This window comes from Marmota monax, unplaced genomic scaffold (assembly GCF_021218885.2).
Source record: "Marmota monax isolate L192 unplaced genomic scaffold, Marmota_monax_Labrador192_F-V1.1 WCK01_AAM20220418_F8-fsc00110, whole genome shotgun sequence".
Taxonomy (NCBI): Eukaryota; Metazoa; Chordata; class Mammalia; order Rodentia; family Sciuridae; genus Marmota; species Marmota monax.
In genome coordinates, this window is record NW_026694633.1 from 5,895,021 (window position 1) to 5,910,825 (window position 15,805).

Consider the following 15,805-nt stretch of genomic DNA (forward strand, 5'->3'; position numbering starts at 1 on the left):
AGTACGGTGGAATGCAATGTGATTGGGTGGGTCACAGGAGTGACCTTTATTAAAATCCTGGCTTTATGTTTCAATAGCATTAGGCAAGGTAGAGAGATCTAGAATCATTAGCATATAATTTAAATCCTTGGAATGATTGAGTTCACCTAGGGAGTGTTGCATAAGAACAATAATTTGGAAAACAATAATATTTAAGCCAAAGAAACTGAAGAGGAAAAATCAGTGAGGCAGGAAGAAAAATAAACCATTTAAACTGGTGATCTTTCAGTTGAAGCAAGTGATCAAGGGTTAAGAAGAGAGGGAAGGATGCAATCATTTGGCAGAATTGAAGGCTAAAATTCTTGGTTTGGGATAAAAGGGATTAAGAGGTAGGATAAAAACCTACTGGGTATGGTGGCACACCTCTGAAATTTCAGTGACTCAGGAGACTAAAGCAGGAGGATTGCAAGTTTGAGGCCAGACTTAACAATTAACAAGACACTATCTCAAAATAGCAAATAAAATGGGCTGGAGATATAGTTCAGTAGTAAAGTGCCTTTGAGCATCCCTAATACCCAACACAAACAGAAAAATAAGAAGTGGGGAAGAATGTTCTGATTGGAGTGGCATGTTTGAAGCTAAAATTTCAGAGCTAAAGATTTTTTGAGTGCAAAGTACATAAGACATGACCATAAAAATGCATGTTGAGGAGAGCTAGGGTTGTAGCTCAGTGCTTTGCCTCATATGTATGAGGCACTGGGTTCAATCCTCAGCACCACATAAAAGTAAATAAAAATAAAGCTATTGTGTTCATCTACAGCTAATAAATATTTTAAAAAATGGATGTTGAGGGTTTGGGATTCCAAGAATTCAAGGAACTTAATCTGGTTGGTTGGTTGGTTCATCAGTAAGGATACTGAGGTAACTGAGGATGAAAATAATCATTGGGGAGGGAAGGAGGACAGGGAATTAAAGTCTTCTGGATATAAGCAATTATTCTATTTCTTTAACAATATTGCTAGTTTTCCACTCATTCAGAAAGATGAAATGATTTTACATTATATTTTACATTCCTTCTCATCCTCTATTATTTAATTAGCTGCAAAGTCCTACTAATTTTTTGTATTCTTTCTTTCCAAATCATCTTTCCCATCTTTGTTCAAACTGCCACTTCATTTCTTTTTCTTTTTTGTGTTATAAAATTTATTAGTGTAAGCATCCAGACACTTCCAGGTGGGAAAGATGATGATATGCAGATTCCGTTATGAGGTGCAACAGAAAATCCTGTGGGAGGACAGTACACCGACTCCAAACAAATGTTAGACGAGAGCGCTTCCTCTGGGAAACTCAGAATAATAATTTAAAGCTTCATGAGGCAAGATATGTTCCAATTTAAAACACTAAGAAATAAACTTCTAAGTGTACCAAAAGAGGTGAAGGATAAACAAGAGGAACATTTGCATTTGTCGAGGTACGAATGGGAGTGTTCCATCAAGGGGCGTTAATTATTATTAATGGCAAACCCTGCAAATACAAAATAAAACCCAAATCACTGGTCACATGATTCAAAATGTAATAAAGTTATGGCCTGTCAAATATTTACTCCACGGAGATTATCTACAGAAGTCCTTGGCCGATTTGTACACAAGTGATTCCTTATGCACACCAGAGGGGTTTCTGTAAAAATGACGCTGTATACAGTCTGTACACAGATCCACCAGCAATTCTCCATCCCCCGGGGGGAGTTATCGGCTTAAAGCAGGATACCTGAGGTTTCATGTCTTTAGTTGCCTTATCACAATCCCAAATATACACTTCAGGGGTTTTGTTTTCAAAGACATTTTCCTTCAATATGTGCACTATGGTTAAAATTAAAAACAATAAAAAAATAAAATAATTGCTTGAAGGAGCTGGCCCTCCCCATCCCACGTGAAGACTTCATCAGGCTGTGGCACAGCGAGGGCTGAGTGTGTCCCTGGACAGCGTGGCCTTGGGGGTGGCCCTCCATGGCGCCTCCAGCAGAGCCGGCAAAGGTTCTCCTCAACTTTCAAAAGGAGGATGTAGAAGAAAGGAGGGAAAACAAAACCCCAGAGGCCAAAGGGTTTCAGTGGGACGAAGTTCCTCCACCACTAAGAGAATATCTCTGTAGCCGCTGCACCAGCTGGGCCACCATGGTGTTGGAGATCCCGGGGCAGGCCTCTTCTGCCAGGTAGACGGCCCCTCGCAGCTCCTCTATGGACCCCAGGTTCCCTCCACATGCTTGGCTCTTCTCCTTCAGCTCCGCAAACAGAGAAATAATTGTCGATAAACACTGAGAGAAAGGCCTCTTTAGGATGTCTTTCATCTTGTTTCTCTCCAAATCCGATGGCTGAAGAGCTCCGTTCTCAAGATTCTTGGGATCCTTCTCTCGGATTGTGAAGACCCAGTCCCCAGAGTGGCTACCTCCAGATGCCTGGCCATCTGTCTCCGCGTCCGAGTCCTCAGAGGCTGGAGTCGTCCTGGCTCTGCTTGGCCTTCCACCTCTTGTACCTGTCGATGAGCTCCGTCAGGTAGGACGTTTTCTTTGCGTTGCACATTATGAATTTGTGCTTCCAAACTGCCACTTCATTTCTATTTCAATTTAACATCATTTTGACTAGTCTTTCTTTTCTTTCATTGTTCCATTTCAAGTGAAAATCTGTTGTTAGATTACTATTATTAAAAAGTTACAGGAGGGCTGGAGATGTGGCTCAAGCGGTAGCGCGCTCGCCTGGCATGCGTGCGGCCCAGATTCGATCCTCAGCACCACATACAAAGATGTTGTGTCTGCCGAGAACTAAAAAATAAACATTAAAAAAATTCTCTCTCTCTCTCTCTCTCTCTCTCTCTCCCACTCTTTCTTAAAAAAAAAAAGTTACAGGAAAAAAAAAAAGTTACAGAGACTACATACCTTTCTTGCTTCAAGATTTTTGGTTTTGTTCATTGGATACTGGGGACTGAATACAGGGGACCTTTACCATTGAGCTACATGCCCAGCCACACATTAAGAGCAATGTATCCTAGCAAAGGAGGCTGATGTCAAAAGATCTCAAGTTTGAGGTCAGTCTGGTCAACTAAGAGAGAAGCTGTCTCAAAATAAGCTAAAAAAGGGTTGGTTTTGTAGCTCAGTGGTAAAGTGCCCTGGATTAAATCTTCAGTACTAACAAGGGAGGGGGGAGCGCGAGCATGCGCGCAATGTGTCACTTTTATCTTTGTAGCGGTAGCCTTTTAAAACTGAAAAAATTAGGGACTGTTTTACTTCATTATCAAGTGCAATTAGGTGGCAAACAATCATTTTAAACACACAATTATCTAAATTACCTTCCTGTTCATTGCTTTCATTGAGCCCGAAGACAGATTTTTTTTTTGATACTGGAGAACCAAAGGCCAATACACTGAGCTACATTCCCAGCCCTTTTTATTTTTTATTTTGAGACAGTCTTGCTAAACTCTTGAAGGTTTTGCTAAGTTGCTAAGAGTGGCTTTGCATTTGCAATCTTCCTGCCTCAGCTTCCCCATTTGTTGGGGAACCAGAATACAGATCTATGCAGGCTTTGTTTACATTGATCTAAGGCAGGTTATAAAATTTACTAGGGGATCTTGTTTAAATTACTCAAACATTTCCTTCAGTTAGATGTTTTTCATGGGGGTACCTGATTGTGCCAATATGGGTTAATGATGACTAACCAGGGGGTTGTTTTAAGGATTAAATAAGGTAAAATGCTTAGTAAACTATCAGTATTAGGTTTTCTTTTTTCTTTCTCTTGCATTGTAATCATTTTTACCTGTTAATATCCCTCACCAGATTGTTGGGTCCTGAGAAGTAGGTATTTATGCCTCATTCATCTCTGTACCCTCAGCAAGCATAAAGAATGTCTTTCAATTAATAAATATCTACTGAGTCAACAAAGACCTGAGAGAGAGAAGATTGTATTGCCTATTTGCTAGTCAAACTGCCACATATTCCTTGAGAGGAATGAAGTACAGCTTTTGTTAGGCTAGCATAAAATTCGGGGTGTAAAACCACCCTTGGTCAATTATTAGTTTGGGTGGAAAGCCTGCTTAACAGGGAGCAATGTACAAAGGAAGTAGGCTGATTCTACAGTAGCTTAATATATTTCTACTGAGGACAATTTTTGGAATGCTGGGCACACCCAAGTTTAAAGTATGCAGTTACATTCCAAAGGGAAATTTCAATTACTGTTTTTCTTTTCTTCTGCTCTAACGGTTATTACAGCATTATAATGAAGGGCAGACTATAAATATTGATAAGCAGGAAAATCAACAATTACAGACTACTTAGACTGCTTCACTCCTTTTGTGGATTGTATTACAAACTTTTCAGACACTCTTAAGGTTGCCTGACAAAATTAGGAAAAAGTTAAAATTCTTACAACCTGTTTGAGATTTTTGTTGTTGTTGTTGTTCCAAAGTGCAAGTTTTTTTTTTTTTAAGTTGGGATTTAGGATTCTAGTAATGAGTTCCCCCGTTTTTCTTTATTTAAATCATCAGTGGAAATATATACATCTCCTTAAATTGCCCAGGCTGGCCTGGAATTAAGAGCCTACTGCCTTAGAAGCTGGAGTAGCAGGGATTACAGGCTTGCGCCACCTCACCCTCTCTGTATTCTTCTTGGCAGATTGTGTCTCATAATTAAAAAAATATAAAAACTTGTTTTCATAACAGCAATAGAAATCACAGGGAAAAACTTGATAAAACTCTTGGCTAGACTTTAAAGGAACTAATATTCTCACGGTGGGAGAGGGAGCAATTTACTTTTAAGGATTCTAGAACCTCGTGCATGTTTTTAATTTGTTCCAATGCAAGTTTATGTTTTTAAGAAAATCCGATAATTTAAAAGATTTGATGCCGCTTTTTTCTGTTTTTTTTTTAAAAATGTTGGGGACGATGGTGGAGAGAATTTACCTAGCTGTTCCTCAGGAAACGGAATGTTTACTGAGTAAACAAGCGGTAGTCACAGAAACACCTGCTACTCCCAGAGGCGACAAGAAGCCACCACCGCCACCTCCTGGTCACATCCGGGCACTTCTGTACAAATTCCTGACGTCCCAAAGCCCAAGCCGTTGGGCTTATTTGAAACTCACGCACAACCAATCAATGGTCTCCTGCAGGGAGGCGGGCATTGAAGAGCGGCCAATCACCGCACCTTTGGAGGCTCCAGCCTATGAGAAGGAGGTTGACATCACGCGCCAATCGGCATGGCTCTTAGAGAGAACGGCTCGTTTTTTTGAATTGGAGGTGGCAGCCACCGGCAGGGAATGTCGGAGTCGGTGAGAGGAATCAGCGCTTGAAGAGGTGGATCTCACGGGACTTTTGTTTGAGTGGTGAGGACTCCGTGGTGTGGGTGAGGGAGGTGAGAGTAATCCACGTCACCCGGGGCCGTGGACTCCTTTGCCTGCGGTCAGCATCCCTGTCCCGGTGACCGCGAATTCCGGAGCACCCTGGCTCAGGCTTCCCGATTCTGGGAACTCCTCCACCCCCACCCACAGCCGGTGGTGAAGCAGAGTGCAGCCTGGTTCCCGAGATTGCTGGGCATCTTCACCACTCACCCAGTTGCATCTCTTCCGGAAGAATGTGGTGAAGGAAGGGAATTGGGAAAGGGATTTTGGCTAGCCGCGAACTCTGCAGCTCTGGGGCGGGCCGCTGCAGCTTTTAGGGGCTTATCTCAGAGAACTTAGTGGTTTCATTTGGGATTCTTGGCTTCGTCTTTGCAGGAAGTTTAATTTTTAGTTTTCTACATGAAAATGTATGGTCAACATCCCCTCTTCCTAGCCACAGATGTATATGGTTTAGTGATTAAAAGCACAGCTTCTAGAATCAGCTTGGGCTTTGAATCGCAGTTTTACTTTCTTTATTCATAAAATGGGGATAATAATAATATCTGTCTCCTCGGATCGTCTCAGTTTTTAAATAAGAACAAGCAAAAGGTTTAAGTTTAGTACAATGCTGCATATAAAGCTTTAAATTTTGTCAATCACAGTTTTATTAATAATACCACCATCATATCCAGTATTGTGTTTTGGCCCTTCACTCTGCAAGATGATTGCCAAAACCAATCAACCAACCAAACAAACAAACAAAAACCCAACAAACAAACAACAAAAAGCCCCCAACAAACAAACAAAAAAGAAATTTGAGTAAAAGGAAACCTAATGTGAGTATTTGTTTACAAGTGCCCATTGGTTGTAGTATATTTAGTCAGAAACTCCTCCAGAGGCTGTTCATAGGTTATAGGAACACTGATTCTATTGTGCTTATTTATTTATTGTGGTACTGGGGATCAAACCCAAGGCCTTGTCCATGCTCATTAAGTGCTCTACCACTGAGGATTAATAATTATTTGTCACTTATTTTAAGAAATTATTTATTTACTTTTTATCACAACTGGATTACAGTTGTATTACCAACTCTGCTTGACCCAAATAGAAACTGATTCTTAACCTGCAGAGCTGGGACAGGAAGCTGAATTGCCTGACATTGAAGTATACAATCTCACAACTGTGCCAGGGTTCTTTTATTACTAAGCACATTTCCTACTACCTAGTGTTCCATCCAGACTTGATGCCACTGCTAACTTTACCATTTTCCCAAAACATACAGTTTAAACCATTTCTTTGCTAAGAATCTGGAGCAAGGTATTTGTATATTAATTTAAAGAAGTAGGGAAGAGTAATGGAGATCAGACATGTATCTCCAGATGAAGGTGGAACTTTCTCTTTTTTATTTGTTTAATATTTTAGAAATTTACTTCAAGAAAATCAACTTATGCAAAACCTCTAGTTTGAACTGATGAAAACCTGTCAAACTGTTTTCTTTATTCCTCATTTGCACAACTTTTTAACTCTTTTATCCTGGAAGGAAGAAGAAAAAAAGAAAATGAAAGTTTTTTTTTTTTCCATAGTTCAGAGTTATATTAACACTAACCTATGCATTTGAATAAGTTTGAAAAGTAATATGAAAATACTGATAAGGAATCAGTCTAAATATACCTGAGAGGTTCTGAGAGATACATAAAGGGTGAGTCAAGTGGTGGTTGACAGTTGGAAGCCACTCTATGTGGAGAGTTAAGCACTATTAAATATAAATAGTTGTGAAGTACATTGTGATTTGGGTTTGAAAAGTGCTGAGAAATTTCATTTATAGGTGATGAGTCTGAATGGGTAGAAGGGAACTAAATGGAATACTTGATGGTGAATTTGGACTTGGTCATATAGGGAGGAGTGCTTATGGAAGTTGTTGAACAAGAAAGTGATATACCCCTGAAGACCATGTGAGGAATGATTTCTGAAGAGATTGATAAAGTTATTTGGAGTTGTTGTATTATACCAAGTAACTATTGTGTCATTGTGCATAGAGAAGAGAGGTGAGATATACTTGAGGTGGGATTGACAGGAATTTGGGGAATAAAAATGAGGTAGAGGAAAGTAATGATGGATCCCACATTTTCTGCAAGGATTATTGATGGTGATGAGTGTTATGATGGTTTTATAAATAAACATAGAAAGTGAAATGATTGAGGGTAGAGGTATTGAGGGAGATACAATAATATTTATGACTACCTTTTGTGTTTCTTATGTCTGGTAATGTTCTGTGCTTTTGATACATTTTAAATATTTTACTGTATTTCTTTTAGTCAGGTATTAGTATCTTATTTTATAGAAGAGGAAACAAGCTCAGAAAGTAGAGTTACTTTTTGTAAGTATTAAGAAAAGTGGATAGTAATACTTTTTATAAATTCTAGGTGTGAAAGTAGAACCTCTGATGCTTGTTTTTGCCTAGTGATCGTATTTGTTTCATGTTTTTATTTAAATTTTGTTTTTTTCAGTCGATAGTACAAACAATGGCTGACCTTAGTATATTAACATCTACTACTGAGAGGACTAGCTTGGCAGACTCTTCCATTTTTGATTCTAAGGTTACTGAAAGTTCCAAGGAAAACTTATTTATTGAATCTACTTCCTGTATTGAAGGTAAATCTATTATCTGTTTTAAGACACTGAATAGCTATTTTAATGCTAACCTCATTAGCAATTTTCTTATGAAATAGCTGTAATAGCAACTGTTGTGCTAGAGCCCAGGTATTGAATCATGAATATGACAGAATCCCTTTACACTAGATTTTCTGCTTATTGTTTAGGTTAATGCTTCCTAACTTTAAAAAGGAGGAGGCATCTTTATATTGATTCTGTTTTTGAACTATTGAAGGAGAAGGCTATGAAAGATAGTGAGTGCTTTCTTTGGTTAAGAAGAATGGGTATGTTTGTATCCCCTGCTATGGTACATTTTTTCTCACTTTTTTTTTTTTTTTTTTTTTTTTTGCGGTACTGGGGATTGAATCCAGGGCCTCACATATGTGAGACAAATGCTCTTCTGTGTCATATCTCCAGCCCTCTTTATTTATTTTGGTACTGGGGATTGAACCCAGGGGTGCTTTACCACTGACCTTTATCCCCAGTTCTTTTATTTTATATTTTAAATTTTGAGACAAGGTCTCACTATGTTGTTAGGGTCTTCGAATTTATGATCTTATTGTCTCAGGCTCCTGAGTTGCTGGGATTATAGTTGTGTACCTCTGCACCTGGCAATTCCTTTTCATTTTTAATTTTGAGAAAGAGTCTCTCACTAGGTTGCTCAGGCCTTGAACTTTTTTTTTCTTTTTTGGTACTGGGGATTGAACCCAGGGTTATTTCACCACAGAGCCCTTAAATTTAAAAAAAAAAAAAAATTTTTTTAAATTTTGAGGGAGAGCCTTGATAAATTACTGAGGCTAGCCTTGAACTTGTGATCCTCCTGCCTCAGCCTTCTTAGTCACTGGGATTACGGGTGTGTACCACTGCACATAGCCCTGGCCTCAAACTTTTGATTTCCTGTCTCAGCCTCTTGAGTAGTTGGGATTGTAGACATGAGACATGTGCCCCTGGCCTGGTAATTTTTTCTTTTTCCAAAGAAACCATAAGGCCAAATATTCCTCTACTAAATTAGTAATTAAGTCATTTTAATTTTAGAGAATTTTATGGTCTCTTCAAAAGTAGAACACATATGAGATATAGCCAAAGAAGGATTAGGAATTGCTGATTGTAATGTTAATACCTGATTAAAATTTTAACAGAAGAAATGCCTCAGATTGAAACAAGAGTGGTAATGGTTCAAGAAGCTGGAAAACAAGAAGAAGTTATACAAGCATTAAAGGTATGGAACTTGGATTTATAGTAAATTTCTAAACAGCAGTTTTTCTTCCATTAGTGTATAAGTAGTTTATAGCTTCCTTAATCTTACACTTAAGTCTCTTTTCCACAGACTATTAAAATAATGGAAGTCCCAGTTTTAAAGATAAAAGAAAGTTGTCCTGGAAAGTCGGATGAAAAATTAATAAAAAGTGTTATTAATATGGTAGGTCAAACATCTCATTGCATGTGGCATGTTGCACTTCCCTTGATAAAATTATTCCACTTTTATGGTGATGGGAGTTTAGGCACAAGGTGTATTTTATATATCTGAAGCTAGACAAATAGAAACTATTTTATACTTATTCTGAAAATTTGGGTGTGTATGAAACCCCAAACTAGCATCTATTTTGAATAATGCTAGGTTTATAAAAACTTAAGTTTAAATATATAGGTATTTTTTCTGATACTGGGAATTGAACCCAGGGTCACTTAACCACTAAGCTACATCCCCAGTCCTTTTTATTTTGACACAGTGTCTTGCTAAGTTGTGATCTCAATGAGTTGCTGAGGCTGGCCTTGAACTTGTGATCCTCTTGTCTCAGCCCCCTGAATCTCATGGAATTATAGATGTCCAGCTTCAATTTAAATTTAAGTGACATAACATGTACAAAAATCTGAAAATTAAACTCTACCTTTTTTCTCATTAATTTTATATTTAGCTGGGTGTGATGGTGCATACCTGTAATCCCATCTACTTGAGAGGCTGAGGTAGGAGGAATGCAAATTCAAAGCTGTCCTCAGCAAGTTAGGAAGACTGTGTCTTAAAATAAAAAAGAAAAATGTCTGGGGATGTAGCTCAGTGGTAAAGTCCCCCTAGAATCAATCCCTAGTTCCAAAAAAGAAAAAAAAAAAGCCTAAATTCTTGTATTTCCAAGTTATATATCACATTAATTGATACTCACCAAGAAATTTACCTCTGCATTTGAAACATCTAAATTTCTAATTCAGCTGTATTTGCTAGGGCTACCAGAACAAAATACAACATCCTGAGTAGCTTAAACAAATTATTTTCTCACATTTCTGGAGGCTAGAAGTTTAAGGTCAAGATCAAGGTGTCACCTGATTTAGTATCCCTTGAAGCCTTTCTTGGCTTGTAGATGGCCTCATTTTTGCTGCATCTCACATAGCCTTTTTTTTCTGTATATGTGCATCTTCGGTGTTTATTTTGTGTGTCCAAATCTCTTCTAAAAGGATACCAGATTGGATTAGGGCCCACCCAAATGACCTAATTTAACCTTAATTTCCTCTTGGAAGTTCTTATTTCCAAATAACAGACACATTTGGAGAAGGTCTTTATTTATTCTGGTTAAGGCTTCAACATATAAAGATCTAAGACGTCAATATGAAAACATCATGGATACATGATTGAACCCATGATTCCATCCTTCCAAATTAAGATCAAATAATTTGTTGATCAATTTACAATTTTCTTTTAAGTGGTTCTGTTCTTTTTAACAGGAATTATATAAGTTCTTTTATACTTTAATTCTTATTCTGTAGAGATAGTATAAACAATAAGTCATGATTTGTAACTATCTTTTTATATCCTATTTTTGCCATCCTGCAAAAGCCTACAAATCTCACATCTCTCTCTCTCTCTCTCTCTCTCTCTCTTTTTCCTGAAGATAGTTAATTTGTGCAGAAAGAACTGTATTATGGAATCATTTTCTTGATCAGGATAAAAGAAATAGTGGAGAAGATCTTTTTGTCCTACTATCAACATGGCATGTACTTAAGCCGGGCGAGGTGGTGCACACCTATAATCCCAGCAGCTCTGGAGGCTGAGGCAGGAGAATCATGAGTTCAAAGCCAGTCTTAGCGAATGAGAGGGGCACTAAGCAACTCAGTGAGACCCTGTCTCTAAATAAAACACAAAATAAGGCTGGGGATGGCTTAGTGGCGGAGTGCCCCTGAGTTCAATCCCTAATACCAAAAAAATAAAAGTGCGTCTACTTAAAACAAATCTCATCAATCTAATTTTTGGAACTTAATGTGCATTCTGTATGATTTATAATGACTGCTAAGTAATTAGAAGTTTATGCCTTTATAATAATGGATTTTAAAAATCAATTACTATAAATTAAGATCTTTTTTTTTTAAAGAGAGAGAGAGAGAGAGAGAGAGAGAGAGAGAGAGAGAATTTTTTAATATTTATTTTTTAGTTCTTGGCGGACAAAACATCTTTGTATGGTGCTGAGGATCGAACCCGGGCCGCACGCATGCCAGGCGAGCGCACTACCGCTTGAGCCACATCCCCAGCCCCTAAATTAAGATCTTAATGCAGATGGATATATACATATATATATACACACACACACACACAAATGTACATAAGTAAAATGTGTTTTTTTTTACTATGTGTAATGTTGATTATTATATGATATTAAATGAGTTTTCTAAAAATCTAAAAAATAAAGATGTTAAAAATATTGATAGGGAATTGATTTTTAGGTCTTATAGGATCATGAATTAATTAATAAGGTATATAAATAATTTTTATTTCTAATAATCATGTGAAAATCAGGAAATTAAAGTACCGTATATAAAGATGGACTCATTGGAAGAATTTGAAAGTTTGGATTCCCCAGAATTCGAGAATGTATTCGTACTCATGGACTTCCAGAATTCTGTGTTTAATGATTTATACAAGGCTGATTGTAGAATTATTGGACCACCAGTTGTATTAAACTCTGCACAAAAAGGAGAGGTAAGAAACAATATGTTTGTTATGACTTTTCAAAGTTAATTTTTTTTAAATTTCTTACATACATGACAGTAGTGGAATGTTATTAATGAATTCTTTGGAAATTCATATAGAGAATTCCTGTTAATTATTAAGAGTATACAATATTAATAGTGACCAATCTAATGTATTTCTTTCTTATTATACATTTTAGTAGTGAGCATCAAAGATCTTTGAGAGTTAAACAGTGTCAATTGTGTGTATATATAAACATACAATCTTACTTCCTACAATGTCTAGGAAGAAATAATTTGCTTAAAGTTGGGTTACAGAAATGTATACATGTACATAAACTTTTATTTTCCTCCATACAGAACAGATATCACATTTTAATTTTTATCAGTTACTGCATGATTTAAAATTAGGGAAATTATTTTAGCTTTTTGCTTAAGAGGTATAGTATATTTTGTCCCTAATTGGTTTTGTTGTTTTTGACTTTCTTTTATTTTGGTGGTACTGGGGACTAACCCCAGGGGTGCTCTACCACGAAGCTACATCCCCAGTCCTTTTAGTTTTTGTTTTGAGACAGTGTCTCTCTAAGTTGCTGAGGCTGTCCTCAAATTTGTGACCTCATGTCAGCCTCCCAAGACTTTGGAATAGGGTGTTCCATAGCGCCTAGCCACTTTTGCCTTTCTTAAACTTGCCTTATCACTGAAAATTGCTTTGGTCATTTTGCTTCTATTGTTATAGATGCTAGTAATGAGCACCTGGTCACCTTGAATTCTTGAATAATGGTGGGACTCAAGTATAGTGTTTTTTAATCATTCTATGCCTTTCTGGTATATATGTATATAACCATTGAATAAAATATTTACTAAATATCTCCATTTTTAACTTAAAAATTGAAATCATATTTGATTTAAGTATGTGCTACATTTATACACTGTTTATTATACAATGCCTTTGACCTGTTTTGTAACATTTATTGGAAGCACTTACAATAGTGTATGAATGAGTAGTACATGTATTTCATATATGTCAGAGTACACTTTGGTTAACAATTTTAATTATAAATATTTTCTTTGTTTAATTTGCTAATTGTAAAGTGTATTCAGATATTACATATATACATGCATACATATATATGTCTATCAAATGTGATTTGAGAATTATGGGAAAATTTTTTATTGTGGAACTTATAGTCTGGATGTTTGCCCTTTTTTTGTGGCATAATGAAAAATACCAGTAAATCTTTGGGCTAGAAAGTTGATTGACAGGAGGGGAAATACCTCTAGCTTGAGAAAGATGTCTTCTACTTTCTACTAAAAAGAAAGCTCACAAATTTAAAACTATTGTATCCTTCAGCCTTTGCCATTTTCCTGTCGCCCACTGTATTGCACAAGTATGATGAATCTAGTGTTATGTTTTACTGGATTCAGGAAGAAAGAGGAACTAGTAAGTATTATAAAACAAATTCTATTCAAAGAAATGTTTTTCCCATCCAAATCAACTTGGCTTTTTTCTTCTTTTTGGTATCATGATTTGATTTTAAAAATATTGACGGAGAAAATATGTGACTAAATTGGACTTTAAATTTTGTGATGATACAAATTCTTAAATAGCCTTGCAAAGAAATGAATATTTTATCTAGAATGACTGGCATGTGAACTAACAAAAAATTTTCATAATGACCTGATCTGTTTAATTATCTTGTTAAGTATCATATCAGCTACAATGTTTACATGAAGTTTTTGTTTATACATTTAGTTTTTCATTATGTAAGTATTCTTACTGCCCTACAGAAGTCATAGAAACTTTTTTCTTTGGTTCTCAAAATTACGAATGTTGGAGCTAATGAGTAATTCTGTAATTTTGTGGGAAGAATCTTGGTGTGATATAATCTGGGTGATTTAGGAAAAAATAACAATATATATTTGAAAGCTTCTCATTTTTGCATGGTCTATATTATGTCTGTATGATTTTGCCTGTGTAGTAGGCAAACTAATTTTTTAATCCTTTTTTGACATATCTTTATTAAAATCTTGTATTACCTCATAAGTAGAAGGTAGTAAATGCTAGGTGAATTTTAAATAGTTTAAAAATTTGTTCAAATTAATTATAGTATACTTAATTTTTTTTTTGAGGTCAGATTGGTGACATTGGTTCATCATATGGGTGGAGTTATTCGAAAAGACTTTAATTCAAAAGTCACACATTTGGTGGCAAATTGTACAGAAGGAGAAAAATTCAGGGTATGTATGCTTGGTATTTTTGTGTATTTTAATAGAGAATTATTGTGGGATGGGTTTAAAAATAGCACTTTTCCCCTATTTATTCCTTGCATAATTTATTGAGGATTAGAAATTCAGTTTTTACTGTGAGTATATTTAATAAAAGTTATAAATCATAGATGTTTGGTTCCATATATTTTAAGAAGGCAATGAAATTGGAGTTAGGTTTTGAAAAATGAGTAGGATTGCAAAGTTAGGTAGATGGATAATGTTGTAGGCAGATGAATAGTATCAGCAAAGGTTCCTGTGATCATTGATGATGAGGGGTCAAGAACTGTGAGAGCAGATAATTTACTCTTTATTTTTATTTTATAAGAACAGAGCTCTGCTCTGTTTTATAAAAGGGTTCTATGATTTTTCTTTAGTCTTCTCTTGGTCAATATTTCCATTGTAGTGAATATAAAGAACAGAGAAGATAAATAGAAATTTATTTTGCATAAAGTGGCACAGGCCTATAATTCCAGCAACTTGGGAGGCTGAGGCAGGAGGATCACAAGTTGGAGGCCATCTTTAGCAACTTAGTGAGACCTACAGCAAGTGACAGAGTGCACTGGATGCAGTCCCCAGTATCTAAGTAAATCAAATAAGGAATGAGTGTGAACACTGTGGAACTTGTTTTAAAGTTTTTAACTTAAGTTGTATGATTGAGTGATAGTTTTTTTGTTCATTTTTCTTTATAGTTTGCTACAGAGTAGATGATGCTAATCTAAAATTATGCTAAAATATATATAATTTTTTAAATGTAATTTAGACAAAAATTCATTGTAATTAATGTTAATATTTTTAGGTTGCTGTTAGTTTGGGTACTCCAATTATGAAGCCAGATTGGATTTACAAAGCATGGGAAAGGCGGAATGAGCAGTAAGTGTTTAGAAATTCTGTAGTTCATTTTGTGAATTCACCATATGTTTTTAAAGATAAATCTATGTGCCAAAAGAAACCCCTAAATTCATAGATAGTATAGAAAAGATGAATTCTGTCTTTTGGTAGCATAGCAGAAAAACTCGAGGTTATAAAAAAATTACAAATTGAAAGATATCTGTAGTATCTTTGGGTTTTACTTTGTGAAATAATTTTAATTATAAACATTCTAAAATTACTAGATAATAGCTCAATGCATCTCTGTATTTTGATTGTTATATTTTATGCTTGTATGGTTACATTTTAATTGATGCTTATGATTCATTGCTTTGTTGTGCTAAGGTTTCTAATCTTATAATTTCATTGCTGTAGCAATTTATCACTAATTTCATGAAATTAGAGAACTCAAAAGTTCAAATACAGTCAGGTATGATGGTGCATGCCTGTAATTCAACAATTTGGGAGGCTGAGGCAGGAATATCACAAGGTTGTGTTAAGCCTCTGCAATTTAGCATGACACTGTCTCAAAAATAAAAAGAGTTAGGGTTGTAGCTCAGTGGTAAAATGCACCTGGGTTCCGTTCCTAGTACTGGTGGCGGGGGAAACTCACAAAAAACACTGTATTTACACAGTAAGGATTTGATTGTTCTTGTGAAAGCTACATATGGTGACATTTTGTCAGAATTTACTTCCAGAGTGACTCCAGGACACACGATCTGCCTGCC

At 36.1% G+C, this 15,805-nt stretch overlaps 1 protein-coding gene across 4 annotated transcripts in view; it reads left to right on the top strand.

The window, feature by feature from the left end:
* Positions 1-5,218: 5,218 nt before the first annotated feature.
* The window catches only part of Ect2 (epithelial cell transforming 2), a 79,411-nt gene continuing 68,824 nt past the window's right edge, over positions 5,219-15,805 (top strand). For 2 of the 4 annotated variants that reach the window (XM_046422971.2, XM_058572279.1), the window contains exons 1-8: positions 5,219-5,342; positions 7,844-7,988; positions 9,128-9,207; positions 9,316-9,408; positions 11,770-11,952; positions 13,294-13,383; positions 14,073-14,180; positions 15,007-15,080. In XM_046422971.2, the coding sequence (XP_046278927.1) occupies positions 7,859-7,988; positions 9,128-9,207; positions 9,316-9,408; positions 11,770-11,952; positions 13,294-13,383; positions 14,073-14,180; positions 15,007-15,080 (758 nt within the window). In that variant the 5' untranslated portion in view covers positions 5,219-5,342; positions 7,844-7,858. The remainder of the gene's footprint in view (positions 5,343-7,843; positions 7,989-9,127; positions 9,208-9,315; positions 9,409-11,769; positions 11,953-13,293; positions 13,384-14,072; positions 14,181-15,006; positions 15,081-15,805) is intronic. The other 2 variants (XM_046422973.2, XM_058572280.1) reach the window with 1 other exon arrangement.